The 27576-nt window shown below is 30.5% G+C and overlaps 1 protein-coding gene across 2 annotated transcripts in view; it reads right to left on the bottom strand.

Moving 5' to 3' along the window:
* LOC121124342 (uncharacterized) overlaps window positions 1-27576 on the bottom strand; it is a 182138-nt gene that overhangs the window by 4895 nt on the left and 149667 nt on the right. Inside the window, exons 3-4 of one of the 2 annotated variants that reach the window (XM_071890828.1) lie at window positions 21619-21817; window positions 5635-5751 (exon numbers count right to left, since the gene is read on the bottom strand). In XM_071890828.1, coding sequence (XP_071746929.1) covers window positions 5635-5751; window positions 21619-21817 — 316 coding nt within the window. The remainder of the gene's footprint in view (window positions 1-5634; window positions 5752-21618; window positions 21818-27576) is intronic. The other variant, XM_071890829.1, reaches the window with a different exon arrangement.

The following is a 27576-nucleotide window of genomic DNA, read 5'->3' as shown; positions in this document are numbered from 1 at the left end:
CTAGCTTCTTACAGATACGCTGAACAGTCCGTAAATTCACTCCTAAGGTTGAAGCAATTGTTGAATTGGAGATTTCACGTCAATTATTAACCAATGCTGTGACTACGGCGGACCTCGAAAGCTCCTCGTTCCACTTATAGCTCTTTATCTCCTCATATGATGAGAGCATGATGGTAACTGAACTACGTATCGTCAGCTGACAAGAATAGCTTTTCTATTTGGTAACCGGTTTTTTATTTGATAATGTCATCTTCAAGTTATCAAGGTTTAAAGTAGGCAACAATTTGATCCCCACTCCCTGTATATATATATAGTTTATCACTGACAGAAAATTATAGTAAAACTTGATCAAATGAGTATTTACAAGAAAATTGGGTAGGGAAGGGGGGGATCAAATTCAACCTTATCTGATTATATGATTTTGCATTAAAAATTGATTTGATTTAACACCCTACCCTCCCTCCAAATAGAAGATAACCCACAGAAATACTCATTGTTAATTTTCATTTTTCATGAACACACTCAGACATTTTTACTAAATACTTAGATGCTCTCTCCCCAAGAATGAAAGAATAATGATAACTGCTAAAGATAATTAGAAAATTGTTGTTTAAGTTGCCAACAACAAAACATTCACACGCTAAAAAAAAGCATAAGATTTACAACACCACATAGATATATGTACTCCTCTTTCTTTTTTTTTTTTTTTTTTTTTTTTTTTTTTTTTTTTTTTTGCGTAAGACAAGATCGTTGCTTAACCTCATTGAACTTCACATTCCTGATTTTTTATTGATTGAATGTACTATCATTTTCTTTTTTTAATATGACGAGCTGATCTATAGTTGTTAAAATGAATCATCTTCAGCTGATGAATTGCCTTATGGATGATCCTGTTGTTGTTGTTGGTGAGAAGAAAAGGTCACAGTAGAGTGCTTCGAAGAGGAGGAAAACTGTTGTTGTTCATAGTAAAACTTTTATTTATTACCTACTCGTAGATGCATACACAAGATAGAGATGGTTGTAGATACTTTGATTATTCTCGAATGTACCACATAGAACATAGTCAATATGATACCAATTCTTAAAAAGCTTAAACTCATATCCGTACGAAAAAGGATTTTTCTTCGGGGATTTAGTTTTTCAAGGATTTCTCAAAGTTTGATACCTATAAGAAACTCCAGTAAAAACTCGTATCTTTTAATGTCATAATATGAGCTTCATTTAAGTAATTCATGCTATAAAAGATGAATATATATTACAGATTCACTTGAGATAAAGTTTCTAACGATTTATGCTACAATGAAAATTACGTACATTTAATTATAACTGTACCTTCTGTCGTGGGAAACGTTTATTTATTTTCAACCTTTTTACGACTTATATCAAGTTTTAAACAAATTAACTATATTTCTTAGTGTGTATAGTTTAATATATCATCTTAAAATTGCCTACGATCCCAAAATTTAAAAATTGTTATCCTGGAGAATGATTAATCCTGGTATGGACCCACCAAAATCTTGGCATTAACTCTTGAGTAATCAAGATTGAAGCAATAACAAAAACAAAAAATTCAAAAAATATCATGTCATTTTATTTTCTCTGAATCTTAATCTCTCAAAGTCGGTATTTCCTTTCGGTTTCGACTAAGGTTTTCCTGACAAGAAAACTGCTATATATCCTCTTAACATATGTATACAGTAAATTTTGGATATTATTGCCTTCATTTTCGATTGCTACTTGTGAAATTAGTTTTTACATCAAGTCACAACTTTTAGATGCCTGTGATAATATTTATATCAATAAAGAAAAGTTTGTCCGTCTTTTTATTTGACTGTGGAAGACTCATTTTTAACAACAAATATGTCTATATAAAGCTCGGTGCTTCATATTTTTAAAAAATCTAGTACTTAGTTTGATCTATTGTTACAATTAAATTAAATTTTAATCATTTAGAAATGTATTGGTTAAGTGTTTTCAAACTCGGTAAAATATAGGTTTTGTGATTCAAGATTCCTTATGTAAAGTTTTGACTCAATTAAAACAGGACAAACGAAAACGAGTAAAATGGTGCCACAAAGAAGTGCAATTTTGAAGTTTCTCTCACGTGGCATGTCCCATGGCCTTATCCAAGGAGCTCGATTGCAGCTTCAGTGAGACATGTCTTCAGAACAAAAAATCATGCAGGAATCATGGTCTTAGGTGTTAGATGTTACGGCCAGCACAGGCAATGTCTACCTTCCGTTTTGTGGAAAGGAAGAAATGGCTTATTGCATGAACTTCTGGATAAGTAAGTGCTTCTTTGGGTCAGACAAGTTCGGGCCCTACTTTTTTTTTACTCAAGATAGAGCTCGGTTCATTGTGTCCCTAAAACCCAGGCCTTCAAGAGAGACACCTTTCCGGACTATTGGTACCTTTGACAGCTAAAACTTTAGTCTTTGTCCGAACTTACTTCTTCCTCTCAGATCATTTTTTCCTTTAAACTATTCCACTCTCCTCAAATTGTATTTTGATTGAATAGATTACCTTTTGGCTCATCCCCAGAGCATTAGATATCTGAGTTACCGTCATCCCACGAAATGGCATGTTTACCACAGTTTGGCGTTTTACGTCCATGTTGTCGAGAATAATTTGTCCAAATTGAAAAGTAAACAAATATGACCCGTTCTGCGTTATAAATCACTCAACCTTGTTAATAATGTCCTCAATTAATCGGGTTTTTTTATTCAAAGCCATTTATATAAGTGTTACTTTTTTTTTTTTTTTGAACATGGGGTGTATACAAATATGTGAACGACAAAACAGTAATAATATTTTTTACAATCTCTTATTCTATTGGTACAAAAAAGAAGAAATATTTAATATCAATTAGCTAAATATAACATATGGTTTGTCAATTTTCAAAAGAAAATGTATCATTTAAATGGTTTTTTGATCCATTATTAATTTATGATTGATTCAATAATAGTTAGAATTGATGTAGTTAATGAAAAAACTTTTATTTCTATCCATACATTTGATGGTAACTTATAAAATAATATGCAAGTATTTTATTTAATATCAATCATTTAAGTTAATCTTGAAAAAAAAATACTTTGTGCATACTTACGATTAACTTTTTTGTTCCTGATATATTTCTTTCTGCCAACTAATGTATATCAACATAAAAGTACTTTTAATTGCTTTTTTAGATATTCTAGGCTTGTAGTTAAATCATTTTTTTTTTAACTCGGGAAGCATTGATTTTCAGGACTTACACCTTTACAATTTTTTTCCAACAAAAATATTTTTTTTTGTGAAAAGTTGTGAATTTTTGAAATTTTTTGTAAATAACTATAAGGTTTTGATTTTTTTTTTTTGACTTTAAAAAAAAAAAAAATCTAAAATAAAGCCTTAAATATAATCCTGTGGACGACCCTGTTATATGGCTGCTGACGCTGCTATTAACCCATCTTACTAAACAAAATTGTATTACGACACTATAACTCTCTAGAAAATTGAAGTCCAACGACCAATTGTACCATTCAAATTTAGATTAACAAAGATTTGAGTATAATTGTTAAGAAAGTGAACTCAATCCCCTACACTAAATCATTTTATTGGATATCTGAAACGAAGCAAAATCAAAAAAACACACATAAGGTTATCGGAGATTTTAGAAGTAAACTTCTTACATTGGGATAAAAATGGTTTACTTATCAAAAATTATCCGATACCCTGGAAGTTGAAAGTAAATTTTATAATGACAAACGTGGAGAATGCACTTTTTCCTGTATAATTGTGACTACTAATAATTACTTATAGGAATGTCCTCTTTTATATATAGGTAATACATAATTTCATTCGTTTTGAGATAAGTCTTTGGTGTATAAGCTCCGAAGTGATGACTTTTTGACCTTGTTAAGCGGGACCGATTGTCAAAAAATAATGCTGTCCTTACAAAGGCACTTCATATTGTGTACGCCCTAATGTCAAGGAAGGAGCAAGACACTAGATGTGTTTTAAACATTATAGAGCTGTATGTGAATGTTCCAAAATATTTATAATTTCTAGTATTTTTTCCTATGATTTTCATTATAACATAGAGGATAATGTATTGTTTATTATTTATTTATTTTGCGTGTTTCTTTTTGTTTGTGTTCATGTATTTTTCCTTTTTTTTTAATTTGAAAATATATTAATGGCAAATAAAGTGCAAAAAAAAATTATATTGATTAAGCACGTTCCCCTCTCATTTCCCTGGCAAGTTGAATGTCTTTAGGTAGCATCGTCACCCTCTTGGCACGAATCGCACTCAAATTCGGATCTTCATACAGTCCTACAATGTAGGCCAGGGAAGCTTCTTGCAAAGCCATGACCGACTATCGAATATACACATATTTAGTTCGAGAAAGTATCTTCTCCCAAGTGGATTGTCCATTGACCTACGTCTCTTTGTCATAATTTAGTTATTTATTAGCGGTTCAATCTATAGACCTACCGAAGTGTCTTAAATGGCATTGGTCTTATTTTTAAAAGGGGGGAAGATAGAAAAAACAAGAGAGAAGAAAAAAAGAAGAAAAAGAAATAGAGAAAATTGTCTCACAACAGTTGCATTTTTGAACATTGAACGTAAAACCACTAACTTTATTGAGACTAATAAGATGGAGGAGATCAAAACGTATTTGCGAAACAAAATGAGGATCGCAAGAATGATCTTCTTCATCATTCTTGATGTATCTTGGTTGTATAATTTGGTAGACTCACACACAAATACCGGCTGATTAAAAAATTGTTTTTTTAATCTCACGATTTATATATTGTAGGGCTTAAAATAGGCTGTGACGTCCCTAATATAAAAGAGCCCCTTTACGTCTATGGTTCAAGCCCCATCATCCTACAAGTTTTAATACATTACTAAGTTATATTTAGAAACCAGAGATGATAAATCTGTGTCTGAAGTTTCGATTTCAACACTTGTTTGTTAATCATTTAATCAGAATAGATCATTTAGAAACTCAATCAGAGCATATTTTATTGTGATTATTATACCAGGAGTACAGCAAAAGTTACAGATCAATTTTTGAAAAAACTTAGTAGAAAAAGAATATAATACCACAGTAAGAGGTCATTGCATTTTGAGAGGTCAAGGCCAATGTAACACAAGCTATAAGAAATATATAATCGACTATAATTTTAGAATTATATTCAGATTTATAACTCAATTTGATTTTAGGCCGATGAGTACCCATTCTACTTGTATACATATATTATTATGATAATAAATTTTACTCGGTATTTTTCTATTTTTTTAAGTTAAATGTTGGTTTTTTACCAAATAAATAATATCAAACTCTACTTAAAAAAAGAAAATCCTACTCCAATAATCCAGTTATTTATGCTCTATTAAAATATACGGGAACAGTTGCAACGTTTTGTAAGCCGTTTTCAAATGTAATTTGTGGAAAGCTGTTTATAACTTTAAATAGGTCTCAATAATAGTAAATATAAGTAGGTATGTTGCGTTAAAATTTCAAATTTCTCAAGGCAAAGTATAACGGGCTCACTGTAATTGAGTCAAAAACAAAAAGGCTTGTAATTGGCCCCTGTCCTTCTTAGACATGTGATATTAATTGAATAGTAAGGATAAATATTTACCTTCATTTCGTGATATATGATCAGTCTTTGTGGATGCATGAGTCGGTATCTGTAAGGGATAGCGTAGATTTTCAAGAAGAGGAACTTTTATTTTCGGCAGTCCATTTCCTCCTCTACCTGGGGATTAAAACAAATTAGACAATTGTTTGTACATCTACAATATGCGTGAATATATGTACATAACCATAAAATTATAGACACATGAAATAATCAGTCATGCAGCTAAGATGGCATTTCTTTTCGCTCTCTTGAAGAAATGGAGTAAAAAATTACATTCAGTCTCCGTATTTTTTTAAATCAATTCCCCTTTAATATTTCTCTCATGCAGGAATAAATAAAATTCCTAAATTGTTACAATTATATTGTATGATTTGATCTTACCGTCTATTAGAACAATGGTTTTTTTTTCATCCCACATTTTAAAATAAAATAACTTTTTATATCTGATTTCTTCTTTGCATTCCTAAAATATCATACAATTTTTATTCTTGGTTTTTATAGGTTTAAACAAAGTTACGTTCGGTTATTAAAGCCTCCTTGAATAATAATTACTTGAAAATTGATATTAATAAAGCAAATCTTGTCTGTTCGTTGTTGTTGTTGTGTTTTTGTTTTATGTAGAGGACTCATTTTAAACAATGAGCGTGGTAACTAAAGCTCAGTGTATTATACTAGAAAAGAATAGGTACATTATCGAAACAAAATTCATTGATGCTTATACACTTAGTCATAAAAAATTTATACAAATATACATGTACTCATAATATAAATTGTTTAACAATAATTGATTTAAATTAAAACATTTAGAGAAATACAAAGTAATATGATCATAGAAAAACATTTTTTAACTGCGGTGAAAAAATCTCAATTATACCTTTCATGTTAGGATGTAAAGCTAACTCAGAGGGGATTAAGTATGGGGAAGCCTTTTTTTGTGAAAAAAAAAGTGGAAAAACGAAAATGAGTATATAGGAAAGCAAACTTTATTCCATTTGGAATAACAACTGCCATAAAAAAATATTTTAAGAACTTGCAGTAAATAAATTATTAATAAATATATATGTATATAAACTTTTTCTATGTCTATAATAAATACTACAAAATTACACTCCTGCATTGTATAAACGATATTGAATTTACTTTGAGCATATTATGTATACCGGGGGCAAAATTTCTTATTAACTAATCTTTGTTATACAAATTTTGAGAGGTTAAAAGTCAATTTTTTTACAATTTTCATAAAAACAATGTTGTAGAACACATTGCTAAGAAAAACATTTTCCTAACCGCCAGCATGAGTAAGCAGTATGAGAAGATGAATGTAATACCATTGTTCCTTCGCACAGAGTTATTCCAGAAGGTCATCGAGGAAGACAATTAAGAATTTCTCCTTGCATAGAAGACATCTTAAATACTCTATCTGTTGTACAACATTTATCATACGCAAATTGTAAAAAAAAAATACTCTTAATCTCTCTCGCAGTATAGCATATGGGCTGAAACGTACCGGGCTTAACAAAAAAAAACCTTTTTTTCCGTTAAAAATTGTATTTTTTTTCAATTAATATTATTTATTTTATTCGCTTGATGGAACAGAGTTCCCAAACACTTTTAACCCATTACTTAGCTTGAACAGTAATTTCTCCAATCAAAAAGCAGTGGAAAATTAAAACACCTAATAACAAAAGTAGCGTCCCACTTTGGACAAAAACTCACAAACTAAAGCACAGATTGTCATCAAATTTTGAAGGTTGGTTCTAACCCAAAATGAAGTGAATTTAAAAAAATAACGCCATCTATGTGTTAATTTTTCAGACCATGTGTTACCTATATATGTCTATTATATGAAAATATGCTCAAAAATGAAATATAGGTATGCATATAGGTTTTATTTTACCAGTAAGCTACCCATAAAAATATATTTAATTTTTGTTGCAAAGATCTATTAAATCACATAACTAAAAATAAGGATTTTGATTGATTTTTTCACTTTAACTTTAGGTTAAACACATTTTGTAGGAATTGTATTCATGATAAATTAATAACTAATTTATTTTTTGGGAGCTGAATTGATTTATATGAATTGCTTTTCCATATAATTCTCATCATTTATACTCACTCGTATAGTCATTTTCCTTCAAAATAAGGCTCTCTATCAAATTTATAATTGAAAAATGTCATTTAAAAAAAGATTTTAAACGCTAAACCAACTGCAATCCATAGCTACAATGGTCATTTTCCTATGAAAAATTATAAAAATAAAAGTTTGTTAAAGCCAGTGGGCAACAATGCTGTTGCATAGTATTATCAGTGAAATTGTACGTTAAAAAATGTATCCAAGATGGAATTTAATCATGGAGGTAAAGTTTAAGGGAAAATTGTCATAATAGTGAGTTAAAATGTATTGATGTTCACCTCAGATATACATACATATGAAAAGAATATTTTAAAAAATAGTTCAAGGCAAAAAAAAAACAAGCACACATTAGGGTATTTTTGCAACTACATCAGATCCAGATTATGCATTGAAATTGCAATAAACAATTATCTTCATTTTCTTTTTGTCAAACAAGAACCCAAGTATTACTCGCTAATTGAAGCTTTTAAACACTCCAACCAACCTTCGGTTTGGATTCATAGTGCCTATTTTTGCAATGTAATCTGCAAATTGATATCCTGTCATATCATTATGATCTTTGCACCATTCAACATATTTAGTTTTCTCATGTTTTCCTTTGTTCAATATTTGTTGCACTTTTTAACTAATTATAACCTTTCTTAACGGTTTCTCTTGTTTGAGAAGAAGTTCCAATGAGTGTACATTGTATTGTAATTTTGCTTGAAATACGGATGTCTTGTTGTTCAACAAGGTTGATGATTGGTGAATGGACATACCACCTCAAGTGATAGCCCATCCTGGACATATATGGCCTTTTTCCTCTTTGAAACCCGTCTGTTTATATGACTGTGATCATAATAGGAGGAAAAAAATAAAATAAAGTTTAAAATGATTTTTTTTTTCATACATTTCTTAATTTCTGAAATATTTTATTTTTTTCAAATTGAACGATAGATTCAGAACTATAATGTTACTTAATTTTAGAAAGCTACAAATTTATTTCTAAAATTGTAAAATAAAGGGCTCCATATTTCGGTAACCAGTTATCTAATAACTACAACATTTGGTTTTTCAGTTAACTTTTAAAATCCATTATTTTATTTTGAAAATAACAGCATAAAAATGATAAAGGGAATGTGTAAAAATTATGTACACTCCTTTCATATGGAGATGATTGGATATAATTGGGCTCTTAGTATTAATTTAATGAAGAAACAACGACCTATTAATCATTATTGTGTTCCTCTCAAATGGTCAATATTTATCCCTACGAAATACAAGTCAGTCATATCCTTTAAGTAATTCCGTATCCGGCCATTTAAAACATAATACATTTTGCACACAGAAAAGTCAAATTAATCATGAAAAAGAATAGCTTGTCAAAAGTATAATAACTTCCTTGCTTTCCAATTATATGCTACTTTATATTTTTCGATAAGACTGTTATATAAAATATAATTGACTGAAAAGATATCAGGTAAATACTTTGATTTTGTACAAATTTGCATAATAAAATAGCACTTATCATATATTCGAAATGAATTGTCAAAATATCATTTATTTTTTTCTGTATTTTAGTCCTTGATCAGATAGAAAAGTGAAAAAGAGATTTCCGAATGGGTTGTTCTCAAACAAATCGATTATTATCGGCCATATCTCTAAATTTTTATCATAATCAGAATCAAGGTAGGAAAGAGCTGAGCTAATTGGCTTATTGGGTTAAGTTATCTCCTTTTCTGAGGGTGACCGAGTAACGAAGCTACATTGTGTTCAAGGGAATAATATCTACCGAGTGGGTTGTCCACAGATCTACATTGCTCATTTATAATCAATTGTCATTAATTTAAGAGTTGAATATAAGTAAAGTTCTCAAGAGTACTTTACTTATGTCTTCAAGGGGTTGATCCTCTATTGTGTTTGTCAAATTGAACCCACTGACTTAAAATTAATATATTACATCAAAGTCAAGAGGAGGAAGGCAAATGGACCGAATATTAGATGTTTTTTTTTAAAGTTAAACGTTTATTTAAGTTTAACAAGAGCAATGCCGTTGTATACATCAATACCTTAATGTGATAGTTTCCAGAAATAGCCTGAATGGATAATGATCCTGTCAAATCTAAATTTTGTAACTTGATCTAAGGATTCATCACAAAAGGTCAAGATTTGAGATCTCAATATCACTTCCATAGACTGAATAAACTGGTAAAGAGTGATAAGTATATCCACTCATCCTTACCACTGACAAAATATTTAACTTGACATTCTTTGCATTAAACTTATATTTGAGGGGGAGGAGGGGGTGTTAATTCAAGAAAATGAGCAAATTAAAGTTAGTCCATTTTTCCCCGATGCAAGAGCATCTTTTAGGCCCTCTAGAAAAAAAAAATATTCCAGCCAAAAATCCCCCCCCCCTACCCAGAAATGTACTTTTTCAACCATGAATGGGTATTTTATCAATCAATATTTAAGTAATAAGAAGAATCTCGCGAATAGCGTGATCATTAAAGACATAGCCATATAACAATTTAAGTTTATAAAATACAGTTTGAAGGTCATACAAAAAATCAAACGTCACAAAAAAAAGGTCAAATTCTGCTAAAATTTGATTTTAGCGTGTATAATAAGGTGTTCAATTATTATTGAGACATGTTAATTTGATCTTCTGTAGTATTTTAATGAAAAATAATACTTCTAAAGTTTCAGTCTTCAACTGCCTTTTTTGACCTCTATATCCATTTGAAAATGACTTTTTTTAACAACATTATCTATTTGTAAAGACAATCAGAAATTTGAATTAAAAGTTATGTTGCTGAATTTGAAAAGGATCATTAAAGTTCCTTCTTTCAACTGATAAATAAAAATATATTCTCCTTTGTATCATAATGAAATACTTTGGGTACTTAAACAATCAAAAAAATATTTTTTCTTGAGTGCTTAAAAGATACTCTTGCATCTGAAAAAGTGGGCTTACCTGTACAAGGGTAGCCAATAAATATCAAGGTTTTATATTAATTGTCTCACCTTTCCATTTTCTTCCCTTCATTATAAAACTTCACTGCACAAAATATTTTTGACTTTAAGTAATATTTTAATTGCTTCTGAATGTTTGGCCCTATATTTAAAGTTTCGATAACTACAATTTTTTCTAATAGCATAAAGTTACAAACCTAACATTGTCTGTATGCATAAATAAAATATTAATCAAAAACCAATAACTTTTTTCGATAGTAGCTCAATATTCAATTCTTTTGAACATCAAATAGATTAATTAATGTTCATCATATTACAACAAAGTTTATCTCAAAACGAACCATTATTTTTTTTCGCTTTTTTCTCTTCAGTAATGGATAAATTTATATTTACTTTCAGTAAATATGTGTTTTAAAATATAAACGTAAGTGAAAGTTGATAGATTTACAATTGTAGTCAAAATTTAAGAGCCACAAATCCCCTTTGAATGTCGCTCAAATAGTACAAATTTTGGTACAGGAATATATTTTGACTATTAGCACCGATTATGAGGTTGTGTGATAGAATGAAAATAAAACATTCATTTTTTTAATAGCAAAATAAGAGCCTCCCTTATATATACGAATGAAATTAATATACAACTATACCTTGTGAGATGAGTAAAAAATCGCTATTCCCTGTTGCACAATGGAATTTATCCTGGTTGGAATTAACATGTCACATACTTTACACTTATTTTCGAGGTAACAAAGGGCTCTTATGTACATTGTACATACATAATTTGTCAAACTCTCAATTTATTGTGTATACGCCATTTTACAGTTGTTGATTACGTCAAGACATATTAGTAACTTTTAAAAGTGAAAATATATATATTGTGAGCATGTTCAGGACTTCGTGTTTTTGTGTTATGTGTTTTAAAAATAAAACGTTCACAAGAATAATGGCACGAACAAATTCAAAAAAAAAAAGAAGGAAAATACCTCAAAAAGGAGACGATACATTCAATTAGTAAAATAAATATCAAAAATGGAATATTAGTCTAAACTAGAGTTGGACTCGATTATTAATCGAACTCGTCCAAAGTATCTTTTGAAAAACTCGACATAGTTTAAACTCAAACCCCAAAAACTCAAAGTATTTATACTAGTCTCGAGACAACAAGTATCTAGTTATTTTTTCGATATCAAAGAATATCGAATTATTCTTAGAAAATACCAATTGATAAATAAAAATTAAAAATAAAGGAAACTGATGGCGGCAAATTTACAAATATTTTTTTATGTAATTATTCATAACAAAGGATAAGAATGACCCCATAACCTAAAAATATTAACAATTATTCAATTTTGTTTTAAAAGTAGTTGCAGACACAGTCATGCCACATCCAGCTTCGTGATTTGACCTTGTTTGAAATTCCTGTGATAATCCCAAGTCATGCGCATATGTATTGGCACATCATATATATTTTGGTGTGCCAATACGATATTTTAAAATATCAAATTATACATTGGGACGATATAATTACTGCTTATTATAAATGCTTATTAAAAAATATTGAATTTTTTAGACAGCTTTTCGTCAAGATTTATATGCTTATTTAGATACTCGTATGAGCATAAATATTGGCACCCTCAAAAGTTTCGGCAATTTTCATGGTTACTTCTTGAAACTTGCTGGGTTTTTTTTTATCTGAGTCAAGAATATCACTCTTAATATACTTTAACTCAACCAAGAAGATCAGAAGAGTCGTGAGCTTCTTTAATGTGATTACTTTAAATCCTCCCTTGAGAATATTTGTAGGTGAGATGAACTACCTCAGTATTGTATGGGAATAACCAAAGAACATTGTATTAAAGTCAGAGATTAAATTGTTTAATTTTTTAAACAAGGCAATGAATACAAATCGATTTCCAAGAAAATGGATGTTCCTAAATCAACTGTTGGCAATATAATCAAGAAATATGAAGAAGTTTATAATTGTAAAATAACTGGTCGGTCATCAAAACTATCTCCTCACGTTAAAAAAAAAGTGTTCAGGGAAGTCAAAATTAACCTTTAAACAAATACTGAGGTGATTTTAGATGATTAGGAGAGGAATGATATAATTTTTTCAAAAAAACCATATCTACAATGCTTCACGAAAAACGATATCTAGAATACTTCACGAAAAACGATATCTAGAATGCTTCACAAAAAAGGCTATCATAGGAGACGTCCAAGAAAGACACCATTACTCAAACCTCAACACCTTAGATCAAGATTTGACAAAGAACACTTTGAGAAGGTTATGACGTTCTGGTCAACAGTATTGTGTTCAGATGAAACAAAAATTGAGCTTTTTGATCACAGCTCTACCCAGTTCGTTTGGAGTAAATCTAGAGAGGTCTTCCCTCTTCGTAACTCGATAACTAGAGAAAAGCATGTCTTGGGCTGCTTTTCTTCCAAACGTACTGGAAGACTTGTCAGAGTGAATGGAAAAAATGAAAAAAAAAAAGGATTATGGGAAAATTTTAGACGAAAATTTGAAATCCTCCGTAAAAAGTTTAGGCCTTGGATCTAAGATGTTATTCCAAAAGGAGAATGACCCAACGAATTCCAGCAAATTTGTATCTTTGTGGCTTCAAGGGAGTAAGGTAAAGGTCTTGGACTGACTTTCGTTCAATAGACACCTCAATCCTATTGAAAATCTTTGAAATGAGTTAAAAAAACGGGTTCATGCAGGAAGTATCTATTCTACTGCTTGTTTGATCTTAATTAATAATTATAATAAAATATTAGTATAAGTTATAATAAATAAAGGTTATGGCAATTGACTATTATTAATCAAAGGAGTGTCAATACTATATACCCTTTGAAATAAAAGTAGATAACGTTTAGACCATTAATATCAATAAACATTTCTTAGAATTATTAGTAATAGAGTATCTTAGTAAAAATGTGAGATGTCAATACTTACGCTCATGACTGTTCATATATAGCGATGAAAATTGTAAGCGCATGTTTAAAAAAAATGCAAAAATCAACATAGTTACCCTAACAGTTTGAAGAATGTTGTTCTGTCATGGCGTTACATTAGCTTAGATATAGGCAGCTTTGACGAGGGAGGAGAGGAGAAGGAAATAAACATTGGCAAGAACTACTTCGATGTCGATCTCAATTCTACTCTGAATCCAAGAAGAAAAATAAATATTTTTTTTATTCATGTTGCCCCATGGGTAAAAATCATTGCACAGCACATGCTGTTTCTAAACTATGTCTAATAACTCAATTTCATTATTTTTACAGAAATTTGAATAAAAGGCAATGATGGGTCATAAATTTATATACTCGTATAACCTAAAAAAATAAATAATGGAGAAATATTGTATAATTATTAATAGGTTGTTAACATACTCGGAAATACAAACACCATTGGGATTTTTATTTTTTATGGGTAGTTTGTTTGCATACCCGCGAATAGCTGCACAACCTTGGGTTTATATTGTTTAATAGTAGTTTGTATATGTATTTTTTTATTAAGACAAATTAGCTCATAAGCTGCAGATATGAAGGTTTTCCAAAAAGAATTACCAAAGCCCTAGAAGTAATTTCTCACTATTTGTTGATTGTTGACAACCCACACTGTTGCTATTAGTAAAAGGTACGCAAGGCTGGGATTTAAAATATAAAAACAAGTTAAAACTCACTAAAAGTTAACTTGGCAACCCTGACATCTATTAATTCATCAGATTCAACTGACAAAACTGCATAAGAAAAAATACAAAAACCTTGAGATATACTCTGAATACGAAGACTGTCCAGGCATTACTGTATATCTCCATACGGGGCACACGCCCAAGGAGATTAGTGAGTTTACGAAGCTGTACAAATCAATTATTTACGATATTGCCAATACTTTATAGGAGTTTGATGGATCGGGAGTACCTGCAAGGTATACTTAGAATCGTTCTGATAGGGGGGGGGAAAAAATCTCACTGCAGATTTACTACAGAAAAAGGAAATGTTGCTTCGTAGCTACCCGGATCGGAAGCCTTTGGACTGCTATGTTCGGGCCCTTTTGGAGAGAAAGTCCAATAAACGTGCACATAACATTGTTGACTCCTACAACCGTCCTTTCTCATGATAGTGGCCAACATAAAGAAGGAGTTCCTCATCAAGGCCTGCGCCAGGCTCAGGATCAAGGTGGAGAGTGTGGTCGAAGCTGGAGATAGTAAGTTTGACTGAGTAACTTTACTATATTAGAACCCGTCATTTAGAACAAATAGTTTGTGAATTGCTAAATTATTTTTTGGAAATAAATTGTAAAATACGTAGATTAATGCTAACGTTATGGATTTAAAATCCCCACCCTCTATACAAGTGATCTAATAGTTCATACTTGACAGGTCAACAGGAAAAAAAAGCTGAAATAAAATTGAAGAAATTGGGAATAAAAGATATTCATTTATCAATTAAATTTTACTCAAAAAGAATTAATGGTATGATTTTTTAAAGATCCTTATATGTGGAAATGGGGTTGTTATAGGTAAGGATGCTCTAAATTTATAATTTAAGGAAATAAAAGTCGCAGTTTTTTCCGTCAAAGCCAATCTATTTCAATGTTCAACATTTTATTTTCAATTTTGGTTAAACGTATTACTCCCACATAAAAACTGAGGCCTTTACTCAACAAATAAAATAAAATGGTTAATACAATCTCAAGAGCAGCACTTAATTGATTATTCTACCTATCTGATCAATATTCAGGGGGGAATCCAGCCTGTTTTTCTGTTGACAGGTCAAATATATCGTAAAAAAAGTTAATCGCCAATTATTAGCTGTAAAAAAAAGAAGACAAATACAAAAAGCAAAAAAATACAACAGTAGATATCAAATATTTATGTTTACCTCTATACATATGGCTATAATCTCATTGTCCTTATATTTTTGTCTTGTCCTTATTTATAGGAGAACAAGACAAAAAAATATATCTATATATTATTTATATATAAGAAAGCAATAAATGAGATTTCTTGTTTACCTTTCATATAACCATGTATGTTTTTTGTCTTCTTTAAAAAAGGAAAGGGGAAATGAAAGGCGGTACAAGGTTAGGGTCGGATATTGGAATGCATAACCCTACATAGGCACAATATGAATCAATCAGGCGATCTTGCAAAAAGAAATACCAAAAATATATGTACATACACGCATATGAGGGTGGCTCTTATTTGAAAAAGTCAAAATACATTCCTCCGCCAAAAAAGGACATGCCAGGCCCACAGTTATTATTTGCTCATCTATTTTACAAATTTTGAGAGGTTAAGAGTCATTTTTTTACAGTCTTCGATGAGCAATATAGTAGAATACATTATAAACTGTCGATTTCTAAATAAAACATCGTTAGCACACATGCGAGAAGAGGATTAAGATACCAGCGATTCTCCCAACACGATTGTCCCCAAAAGGACATGAGGGAGCAGACTGAGGTCTTCAATCGCCTGAGTCGGCCTTCAAGAAAAAGCGAAATTACTCCATTACTGACATGGCTAGTCAGATGAACAAGTCCCCGTCAGTGACTCTAAAAAAGGACGGAGGAAAGTCTTTATGGCGTATTCCATGGCCTTTGTTGACAAAACAGCAGAGAAAAATCCATGTGGAGCGTGCAAAAAAAGATCCCCAAAAGGAACCTGTGGACTAACGGGGATCTTTCTAATTAAAATACCTTCATTGTTGACCTTCTCTTCCACAGGCAGAGTAAATCGAGTAGTGACATTTGGGGCTGTAGTAGACGAGCATCGATATATCTCCGCCCCCAAACACCCTGCCTCAGTGATGATATTGGACTTGCTTGTATTTAACAGGAAAGCCAAGAGTCCCGTGTGGTACCCTTTATGATAAAGGCTGAAGACTGATGAGTACGTCAAAATTCTGGAGACCAAAGCTCTTTAATGGATCAAATCGATCGTTTGCAATTATCTCTGGGTATTCTAACAAAATAGAGCACCTGCCCTCACAGCCAAAAGTGCCTCCAGACCACCATTCATTTTTGAAAAGGGACTTCTAACCACCGCTTATCCCAGACCTCATCCCCCTAGACTATTCCATCTAGGTGCACGTAGATTCCAAGGCCTATGCCACAAAAGTAAATTTCCCTAAGGACCTCCGTCAACCAGGGCCGGAAGTAAATGAGCGCCAAGTCCATCTCGAGGGTCTGCAGCAACTACCGACACCAATGGGAGCTCATCTTCAACTCTGAGGGTGGATTCATTCACTAAAACATGTTCTTTGGGTTTTAATTAATAATTAAGAATTTGGTTTCCTAATTCACCCAGGATCTTGCTATGGATTTCGATACTTTGTGTGTTAAAATGGGTAAATAATAACGTTTGGCCAAGTATTTGAAAAACATTCAAAAGTGGTAGCCCTTAGTCTAAAATGGTATGTTGACCCTTTATCTTAGGAATTAAAAATAGGTAAAATATAAAAATTGTTACTATTTTTTGCAATTTTTTGAGAATGAAAAACATACCCCAAGAAAAAAAATTAATATATATAAAATTTGAATTCAAGATGCATCTATTACTAATTAAGAATGATACCAGGAATATCATATCACATTACAATTTTTATTATTATTCAACTAATAAATAATTTAATTATAATTTCTTAGACATGATTATATTAGGGTTATTGAGATAGAAAGAATTGAAACAATCGTGAAACAGGTAAACTCCGTTATTTCTGATGCTAAAATGCATGAATATTTAACTCTAAACACATGTTAACCCAATAATTTTTGAATGTTATCCATTTTCGATAATTTACAGGGGCGTCCGCAGGATTATATTTTGGGCAAAGCTTAGTTTTTGGATTGTTTTATTAAAATAATCCAAAAATTAAAATTTTTTAGAGTCTTTTTATTGAAAAATTAGCTTTTCACAAAAAAAAATCAAAAATTAAATTTTTAAATTGAATTACATTTAGGTAATCCGAATAAAACGATTTTTTTCTTTGATTTAACATTAATTTTAACATATCAGAAGTTACCTGTAACAATGGACCGGAATGACAAAATTCCAGACATGACATTTTTAATTTTATTGTAAGTTGTAAAACACTATAATGAGCTTTAAAACCTTCCACAGACCCAGGTTTGGTCTTTAGAGCCGTATAAAAAATTATGTTTTTGGAATATTTTTACAATTCAGAGTCACATCCTGCCGTGAAAGTAGAATATGAACGGAAAATCAGAGTTAACAACGATGGATCAAGAACATTACAGTATTTCAAGGATAAAAATATAATAATATTCAAATATAGATGAAAATCTTTTGAATGCACAAATCTCACGTAAAGATAAATTAAAACTAGGTGTTTGATCTGGCTCTTTAAAACTAGCAACATCCAAGAGTTATAATAAATAATGACATGAATGATCCCTTGCGCCAGTAGTTTCCAACATCAGGGATGTCAAGTCTAACGCATTTGGCGTGAGATTCAACCAATACTCCCCTCCAAAATACAATTTGTTATATTTTTTATGAAATAAATTCACATAATATCTCCAATTTGCAATCAGTTCAAAATTTGAGAGGCCTTCATCATAATCTGAATTTATTTAATTTGAGCAAGAACCAACAACCCAAAAGTAGGAGCTCTGGTCATATCCAAGCATATAAAGAACATATCTTCTTTTCAGTATTTATATAAAATTATTAATAAATAATTATAAGTATAGTTACGATTGATATATTTATGTATTTTCTTACCTAGTCCCAATCAATAATAATTTATAAATTAAAACAAAGAAAATCAATTACGTTATCAAAAATTATAGTAAATTAATTTAAAAAAAGTAAATTCCATATCTCATTTTCAGTTAGTACCAATCTTCAAAAAAAATGATGTCAAAAAATGTCAGGCTACTTCAGTTATTTCCAAGCCAAAGGATCAAAAACAATTTTTTTTTTAAATTTTACACTACTTCTTGATACAGTGGTACCAATTAGCACGCTTTGTTATGATGAATTGTGGGCCCTAAGTTTAAATATAAAATTATTTAAGTTTATCTCGAGATTCAAATGTATTTTTCATTTAAAAACGAGATAATTATATTACAAATAATTGAACGGTTACCCAGGCAAAATTGTTCCTTATTTTATAAAATAATGAGACAATGTTTATGCATTTAGTTCCGTGCCTTCCAATATAAATATAAGCTCCTAATTATCTCTCTGTTTTTGTTGGCAATATGTGCATTACTAAGACTTTATATAATATATTTATACGATGTATTGAGATGTTAAATTTACGTTAATTGAAGCGGAATGTATCTTTTTATCTCCGATGCTTACTAGTCATGTAGAACCTTAGAACATGCCTAAATGATTAAATCTGCAAAGAGGCTTATACTAAAAGGATTTATGCATAGTAGTAACCACATAATATTATAAATAATAATCGAAAAAGGAAAATATGTACCATTACTATACGCTTTTAAAATAATAATCAACTTTTGAAAACTGACTTTCTCTATTTTACATGACTTATTAGGGATAATCAGTAGCCACATGGAAATACCGACAGGGTTAGTAGCAAAACTGTTTTTTTAATGTTAATTTTCTCATTAATAGGAATGTTTCGTGATTAGTTTTAACATCCTGGTTCAACCGTTCTTTGTGCATAACCAAAAAATCATACAGATTTCGTCATGTGAGTGAGCAAAAAGTAGCTCATCTCAGCTCTCCTAAATACGTTAGTTGAGGTGGTGATGATGATGGACATTGTGAAGTGCTCCAGGAACCTGGTTTTAGACCGCTGGCTTAAGGAAACAGAAGAAAATATCAAAAGGGTGTACTGGACTAAACATACGGTACAAACAATAGTCCTTGACATCGCGGCATCTTATGGCAAGAAGATGCATCCGTTCTCCTTGACGGACGGGGAGAAAATTAGCCAGGAGTCCTCCTCCAAAGCTCTTTAGTACACCATCATGCCATGGCTGAAGGCCAACTTCCCGGAAGTTAACTATGTAGGGACTCAGTACGGTGTTCCCTCTTATATTTTATAAATTTGTAACGTTACCATCAAAAATATATTTGTAAGAACTATGTATAATATAATCTTTAAATTTCAAGAATGTTTCCTTTCAATATAAAGAGATTCGGTGATTTCAAATGTACCTGGATTAATTTTTTGATAAAATATAGCTTCTTCTCAGTACCGGATTAAAATAAATAAATATATATCGGTATTAGACCGGGACAGGGCAATTGTACTGCATCACAACATTTCTTCCCATCTACTCGGAGTTCAAGAAGGAAGACCTCTGTGAACTCTTAATCCAGGGGTAGGGAGAATGGCAAAAAAAAGACTCAAATCAATAATATTCTTACAGAAAAGAAAACCAAAATTAAAAATGTATCCCTTTGTAATACAAGAAAAAAATGTGAATGTGAAGTGTATCATGACATCCTCACCAGCTTTCATAATTTCTGTTCAGGATGTTTATTTCAATTATTAAACACTATGCGTGAAGTTATAGCTATGTAGAAGTTCCTTACAGTTTAAAATAGAGCTTTCTTTTCAATGTGATTAAAAAATAGTATTTGTACAAAAAACTCCAAAAAAACATTATAACAAAATATTAAGAATAATGCCAGAGCCAAGCGCAAATTCCATTTTGCCATTTTTATTTTTTGTTAGAGCTTTAATACGAGTCAAACCATATTTGGGGCGTTTGGAGGATTTTATTATAGGAGGGACTAAATTTTTAATTTTTTTTATCGCAAAATTAAAGTATTTGGAAAAAATTAGAAAAATTTATTTTCTAATATTAATTTTATTGAAAAAATTTCAAAAATTCATGGCTGTTTACAAAAAAATCAATTTTTAGGGAAAATTTTCAAAATTCATAGCTGTTCTTAAAACATTATGTTAATTAAAATAATGGCAAAAATTGAGTTTACAGAAAGAAAATCTTTTTGGAAACAAATTGCACAAATTAAACTTAAATATTAAATTTTTGGGACAACAATTTCTAAGATCCATTGCTAATTACAAAAAAAAATCAAAAATTACTTTTAAATATAAAACTTTTGGAAAAAAAAAATTCAAATATTAAATTTTTGGAGAAAAATTTCAAAAATTCATAGCTATTCATAGAAAACTAAATTTTGGGGGAAAAAATTCAAGTTTAATTAAATTTTAAATTCAGTAAAAAAATTCAAATATTAAATTTTCTAATAAAAAGGGGAAAATCTTCCATTTAGGGGGGAAGGGGGATCTACAGCCCCTCCAGCACATCCCCTGCCTACAAGTATACAAAAATTAGAATATAATCTGAATGAAATCCCCTAAATTTAGGCTTATATATGAAAAAGTCATATTTGCCATAATTGTAAACTCCTCATTTTTCTTAAATTTTGATATCAGTTGACTTGAAGCGGAGTTACCTCCTTATGAAGCTGTAGAATACTTCAAAAAGTGCAAAAACTTGAAGACTCCCTAAAACCAACTCACATAAGTCGAGTGTTTTTTTATTAATATAAACACCCAGACAAAAAATTACAGAATGTTTTCAAATGTTTATAAGATTGTCCAAGGGTTTTTTAAGGGGACGATAAAAGATTGAGTGAACACAATTCAATTCGACAGTTTGTAATATAATAATTATCTATTTATTCAGCCCTCAAAAAAAATAACTTAATGATAACTTTTCTGCATTTCTTTTAAATTATTATTATTCTTAGGCACAACTACCGTACAATGGAGAAAGCAAATTAGAAAAATGCACAAATGTACACATGTGTGCTCAACACTTTTATATAAATTAAGTGCAAGCAAATGGAACATCTTTCACTGTAAAATTTCATTCATTTAACTATAAGTAGATGATTTTTTCATACCTTTTTTTCTTCCCTTGGTTCCTTTTTCTTCCTTTCTGAGAGGAATCTTCCGTTTGGCGGATGACTCTGTTGTAACAGATCGAGGAGGACGTTTTTTGAGGGGTGGAGGTAATACAACAACAGGTTCTTCTTCTTCCTCATCCTCCATCATTTCTTCTTCATCCTCTGTCCCGGATGTTGGATGTTCTTCATCAACGAGCTAAGGAGATGAGATAATTAAACATATACTATACAAAAATATACATATGAAAGAAACTGCAAAATATTATAATAACATTTATATATACAACATTGTTAACTTAATATCAGAGGCCATTTATTATACATGCTGTTTAATATTAATAAAGCTGCAAACGACGATATCAGTGTTGTTATTGTCGCAATGTTCCAAATAAGATACAAATAATGTAATTGTCAAGAGACCGTTGAGAGTTGCAACAGTTCCTTTGTCTATAACTTCAAAAAAGTCATAAAAGTATCTATATTAATAAAGTAAAGATTACGTTACTGTCTGTCTGAATGTGTGAATATATGACAAGTTACAGGATGTACTGTAAATAATGCTCACTGCTGTATATCATAAACATATTTTGATCTAAGAAATGACAACGTAGTCGTATTTGTGAAATATTGCAGGCGTGTGCTTGTATATTATTGTCTTATGTATATCATAGTTCATGTGAGTATAGGTCAAGATTTGAATAAAATATAAACACTTGTCTGAATGAACATTTTAAATTATTTTCTCGAACTCTGATTATTACTCAATCATTCTTGAGTACAAAATAATGATGTAAATCCGGTGTGTTTTTTAGCACGCCCGTTAATTTGTAATTGATAATATATTTTATTTTTCTTAGCAGTTGTCACCATTATTTAGGTCCTAAGAAGTGAGCATCCTTTCCTAAACAAATTTCTTACAGAGTTACAATTGTAAGCCCTTGTTGGACTCAAGAGTATAATTTGAGATCGACATCTGATTAATTCTAGAAAACGTCCTTGTTGACATCATTTTCTCCTTCCTCTCTCGTCACACCTGATTGTAGTCGGTCTAATGAAACGGCATGAGCAGTATTCTTTCTCTCCTCTAAAACATTCTTCGAATTGTCAGGGTTACCAGGTTGAGATTCGGTTTCTTTTTTTAACATGCAACAGGTGCCAAGCTTTCCGCCTTCCCTTGGAAATCATAATTGCCACTACGGGTAGCTACATTAATGATGAAGAAAGCTGAGACACACATCTACAAATAGTATTAATATTGTTGAAATTTCTTATTTAATTCATAAATTATATCTTGTTGAAGTTCAAAATTCAAAGTGTTTATATTTTAATGGACCACTCCGTATAAAAAAGAATCCATACTTCATTTCAAATCAGTTACTTACTTGTAAGTTAGTAAACTAATTTGATGCATTAGCTATAGCTCAATTTGTTTCAATAATTCAATAACATAAAAATTTAGTTTATTGTTCATCAAAAAATATTATTTCCTAACACGAACATGATTTGTTATATCTGTTGCAACCGTTTTTGAATAATAGAAACAGTTGAAACCTTTTTCTGGTGGTATTCAAGTATAATTTGTGGAAAAACTATTGACTAATACAACCTTTACCTAAATATATTGAAACAATAAAAGAGGTATATAGGTAATTGTCTTAAGTCTATGTCTAACCAGCTAGGAGATTGCGCCGAAAGCAAAAAGTGTTGCAACTTTCCCCCAGTCTTCTTTATATATGTATATTAAGTATATTTAAACAACATATGTTATTATTAACTTAATAATATGTTTATATGATTTTGTGGATAAATAATGGCCACAAAATTGATTAGACAATATATTTATATATTTTTTCAATAAGTTGTTTATACAGAAAGCAAAAAACAAAATGATTTGTCTATTTTATTTATTTATTACTTTTTTTTTCCTCCTTCATATGTATATGCATGTTCATAAATAAACCTCATGGGACATAGCATTATATTTTCAATGTAAAAAGAAAGAAAAAATGCATTTTTCATAAGTTTTTTAAAGCATCATTGAAAAGTAGTGGTATGTGCATAGTAACTCAAACTCTTCTTTAAATAGAAAAGCTATTTATCCAAGGTAACAGTTGTGATAGGTAAGTCTTAATGATAACACGATTTTTAAAAAATCCCGTGGTACTAATAAAAATTCAAATTCTTTATTATTTTAAATAATAATCAAAAATACCAATTTGCAATCAGGGCGTCCAAAAGATAATATTTTAGGTTTTTTTTTTTTCGGGGGGGGGGGGAGGTTTGGTTTTTGGATTTCTTTTGAAACCCAATAATTTTAAAAACTGTTTATAACATTTAATTTTATTTAAGATACGAATATTGGCCCCGAAATGACCCATATTGATAGAAATTGACAGTAATTTAAATATACACTCCATTTTGAGATAAGTTATTTATGCTTAATTTTGTAGTAACGAGCCACATTTGTTTTCTTCAACATATCTGTTGGGTTCACCACAAATTACGCTTTAAGGTTACAAAGTATCCTTTTATAATATTTTTTTAATTTAAATTCGGTCTTGATCCGATCACACAAGAAAAATACATAGAAAAATTGTTTTTTTCGTATCCACGATTTCAACTTCGATCTATGTTTGCAATTTTGGACCGACTCTCAACAATAATCAAAATAATAAACAAAAGTATAGTTAATATTTCAACTCACATCAGAAATTTGACTATAAAGAAAATAATCGGTGACATTCAAGTATTGTAATGAATTGATGAGTCTACCTATGTCAGAAATATTTTTTAAGTCAAGGAATGGCCTAGCGGCTCATTAACAGAAGAACAATGGTATTATATCATGTTCCTTTGGATACTGCTAATATTAAAAGTGATCCTACCTATTTTATACAATACAAATTAGTAGATTAGCCTTCAATATTATTTAAAAGCTTAAAAAAGATTTACGGAACATTCTAAATTTACTTTTAAAAAATAATAGTAAATACATACTTGAACGATGCACCTCCTTCATCAGACTCCTTGTATCAAAAATGATCATACCAAAGTTTCAAAACATGTTGGGCAACAATGTAATATCTGTTTTGTCTGATATAGTTGCAATTAGAGAGGGATCAGAGAAGAAACTATTGGCTTCTGTCTTAGCCGGGCGACAACGAGGTGGTAACCAAAATAATTCAGCCATCCACTGAGGACGTAGAATCTTTTTTTTAAATAATTACAAAAACTATGGCTTCGTGACCTTGCTTATGTGTACATAATATTTACATACTTCATAAAAAAAAATTATTTGAAAGGTAATATTCATTTTAAATACATTATGTCAACATCTCAAAGAGTAAAAGCCATCCCAAAAATTTGCATAAAAAGCTAATAATTAATCAAAATATATCCATAAAATATTAGAACTTTATTATTTATGAAGTTAAAAAGTTATATGGGGGATGTTTTATTTAATACTGTTTATTTTAATGAAAAAACGTGTCAATAAACTTTTAAGAATAAAATATATGCTTGAAAAACATTTTTAGATTAGTAGATATTATACAAACTTTTAATCTACGGAGAAAAACCATACACACATACAACCATAAATTGGCCTTGCTTTATTCTAACAAAAAAATAATAGAAGCATATTTGATTAATGCACTTCCAAAAGAAAAATAAATATTGAGTAAAAAACGTGATTTGAATTTCTAAGTCTTTATAGAACAGAAGGATTTATTGAGGTATACAAACATTTACTAACTAATTTAAAAAACTTTATTTTAAACAAAAGGAAAAAGGGGCTCATGAGTTCATTTAAACGTATGTGTTCGGCTCGTCAACACAAAAGCAACCAAGGATTTTGTTCTTTCCAAAAATGAATCTAAATTGCCAAGGGTGTCCACAGGGGGTGTTCCATAGGGGATGTTGTAGCCTCCCCCCCCCAGGAGTTTTTCCTTTTTACTAGAAAATTTAATTTTGGAATTTTTTTTCCAAAAAATTAATTTTGCGTGAACAGTTGTAGATTTTTGAAATATTTTTTGAATAGCTGTGGATTTTTGAATCTTTTTTTTATTTAATATTTGACATGTAATTTAATAAATTGAAGACGCCCTAAGATTACCTAACTAATATTGAAATAACAGAATAAAATCATGATTGATTATAACTATAAAAAATGACATATATGGTGTGTCAATCTTTTCAAATTATTTCATCACTTCATATGAATGTACTGCTCAATATTTTATAAGGATATGTGACAGCCCTTCTATTTAAATTTGTGAGAAACTTTAAGCTACATAAGAATTTTAACTATAGTTGATTCACCCTATTTGATTTAAGAGACTTAGCTTGCCATAAGATGTTCTTTCAAACAAAGTAAATTATTTCTCATTTTCATATTCTGACGATCAATTTTAGCTACTTTAAGTGTAATGTATGCCAACTCCAGAAGTTTTAAAAAATAATTAGTTGTAAGAAAATTGACGATAATTCGTCAAAGAATGCAATTGTAATCACACTCAATTTTGAGGGACAAAAATTCCTCCTTGCTTTCTGTTGACGGGCAATATGCTAAAAAAATTTAAAAAATTGATTGAGAAATTGAATTTTGCAAACAAAAGATTTTTAATATTTTTAAAGTATGTAACATCTGAGAAAAAATAATGATCTACTCCATGTAAACTTTTTTTTTTTAATAGAACAATTTGTTACTCAATGTTACGCCAAATTTTGTGAAGAATCCTTTTTACATTTATACAAAACATATTTATATAATTTTGGATTACGTTTATTTAATATAATTCAAATTTTTTGTACGATCGTTTTTAAAAGACATGGATTTTTTAAAAGTTAAATAATTCAATTGATGTATATCCTCATTTTAAGAAAATATTTATATTTTTGATAAGAAACAAACCATATTCTTGATTAATACCCATGCTATAGACTATGGCAAGAGGTGTAAAAACATGTCCTACAAAAGCAGGAGCGGTTTTTTCTAGTTGTCCTCCTGAACAGGATTTTTCATTATAATTTAATTTTTGAAGAATGAACATCTAAGTATTCAGTAATAACTAGTGCATAGCTGATGAAAGACGGAGAGTAACAATGAGGATTTACTCTGGAGGTACAAGTATTAGGGTGTTCTGAAATGATTGAGACTGCTACAGTAAAACAAAAAAATACGTTCAAAAGTTTTAAAAAAGTACTCAACCGTGTCACATAGTCTCTTCCAGCTTGGATAACGTCCTGGCAATGGTTCTCCAACTCCCACAACTGCCTGAAGATCTCCTCTTTGTTCACTAACTTCATCACCCTCTGAAAGAATCAAAATCGTAATCCCAGAGGAGGTGATTCAGCAGCATACGGAAGAGAAATTGGTCCTGTAGAAACAGATGGGACTCTAAAAAATGCTTCCTGTGGTCCTGGACGAGCTTAATCAGGATCCAACAGTATTTCACTTGCTCATCCTTGTTGGCCTGAGAGAAAGAATGGGGGTTTTGAAGCGGAGGTCATCAGAAAGGATTCTAAAAACATCTGTGGGTGGTAGGGAAAGTTCTACTGAGACCTCTGGAACACTCAATCGGGGTTTGTTCTTTACCAGGTCCTTGACTTGGGCAATGCTGTTGGGTGTTCTTATCTACTGGGGACATCCTGAAGAAACACATCTTTAGATCTTAAAAGTGCCATCTTAGACCTCACCAGCCCACAGAAAGATAGTTGCACGACTAGGCCAGTCATCAGGGTAAACGATAGTGATGTCGGTGTGGATCTTACGAAATTGTTTTGCCAAGTTTTGTAGATTATCAAAAAGTACGAGCGGTAACTGTGAATCTCCATGTTCAGTGACGAATGGAGAAACATGTGCAAATGTGGCATGTAGGCATTAGCTATTTAGTTTTGAATAACTATGAAATGTTTTTTCACAATAAAATTCATGAGCAAATCCATGCTGGTGGA

The sequence above is a fragment of the Lepeophtheirus salmonis genome, chromosome 9 (genome assembly GCF_016086655.4).
Source record: "Lepeophtheirus salmonis chromosome 9, UVic_Lsal_1.4, whole genome shotgun sequence".
Taxonomy (NCBI): Eukaryota; Metazoa; Arthropoda; class Copepoda; order Siphonostomatoida; family Caligidae; genus Lepeophtheirus; species Lepeophtheirus salmonis.
This window is presented reverse-complemented; position numbering and strand designations above follow the sequence as displayed.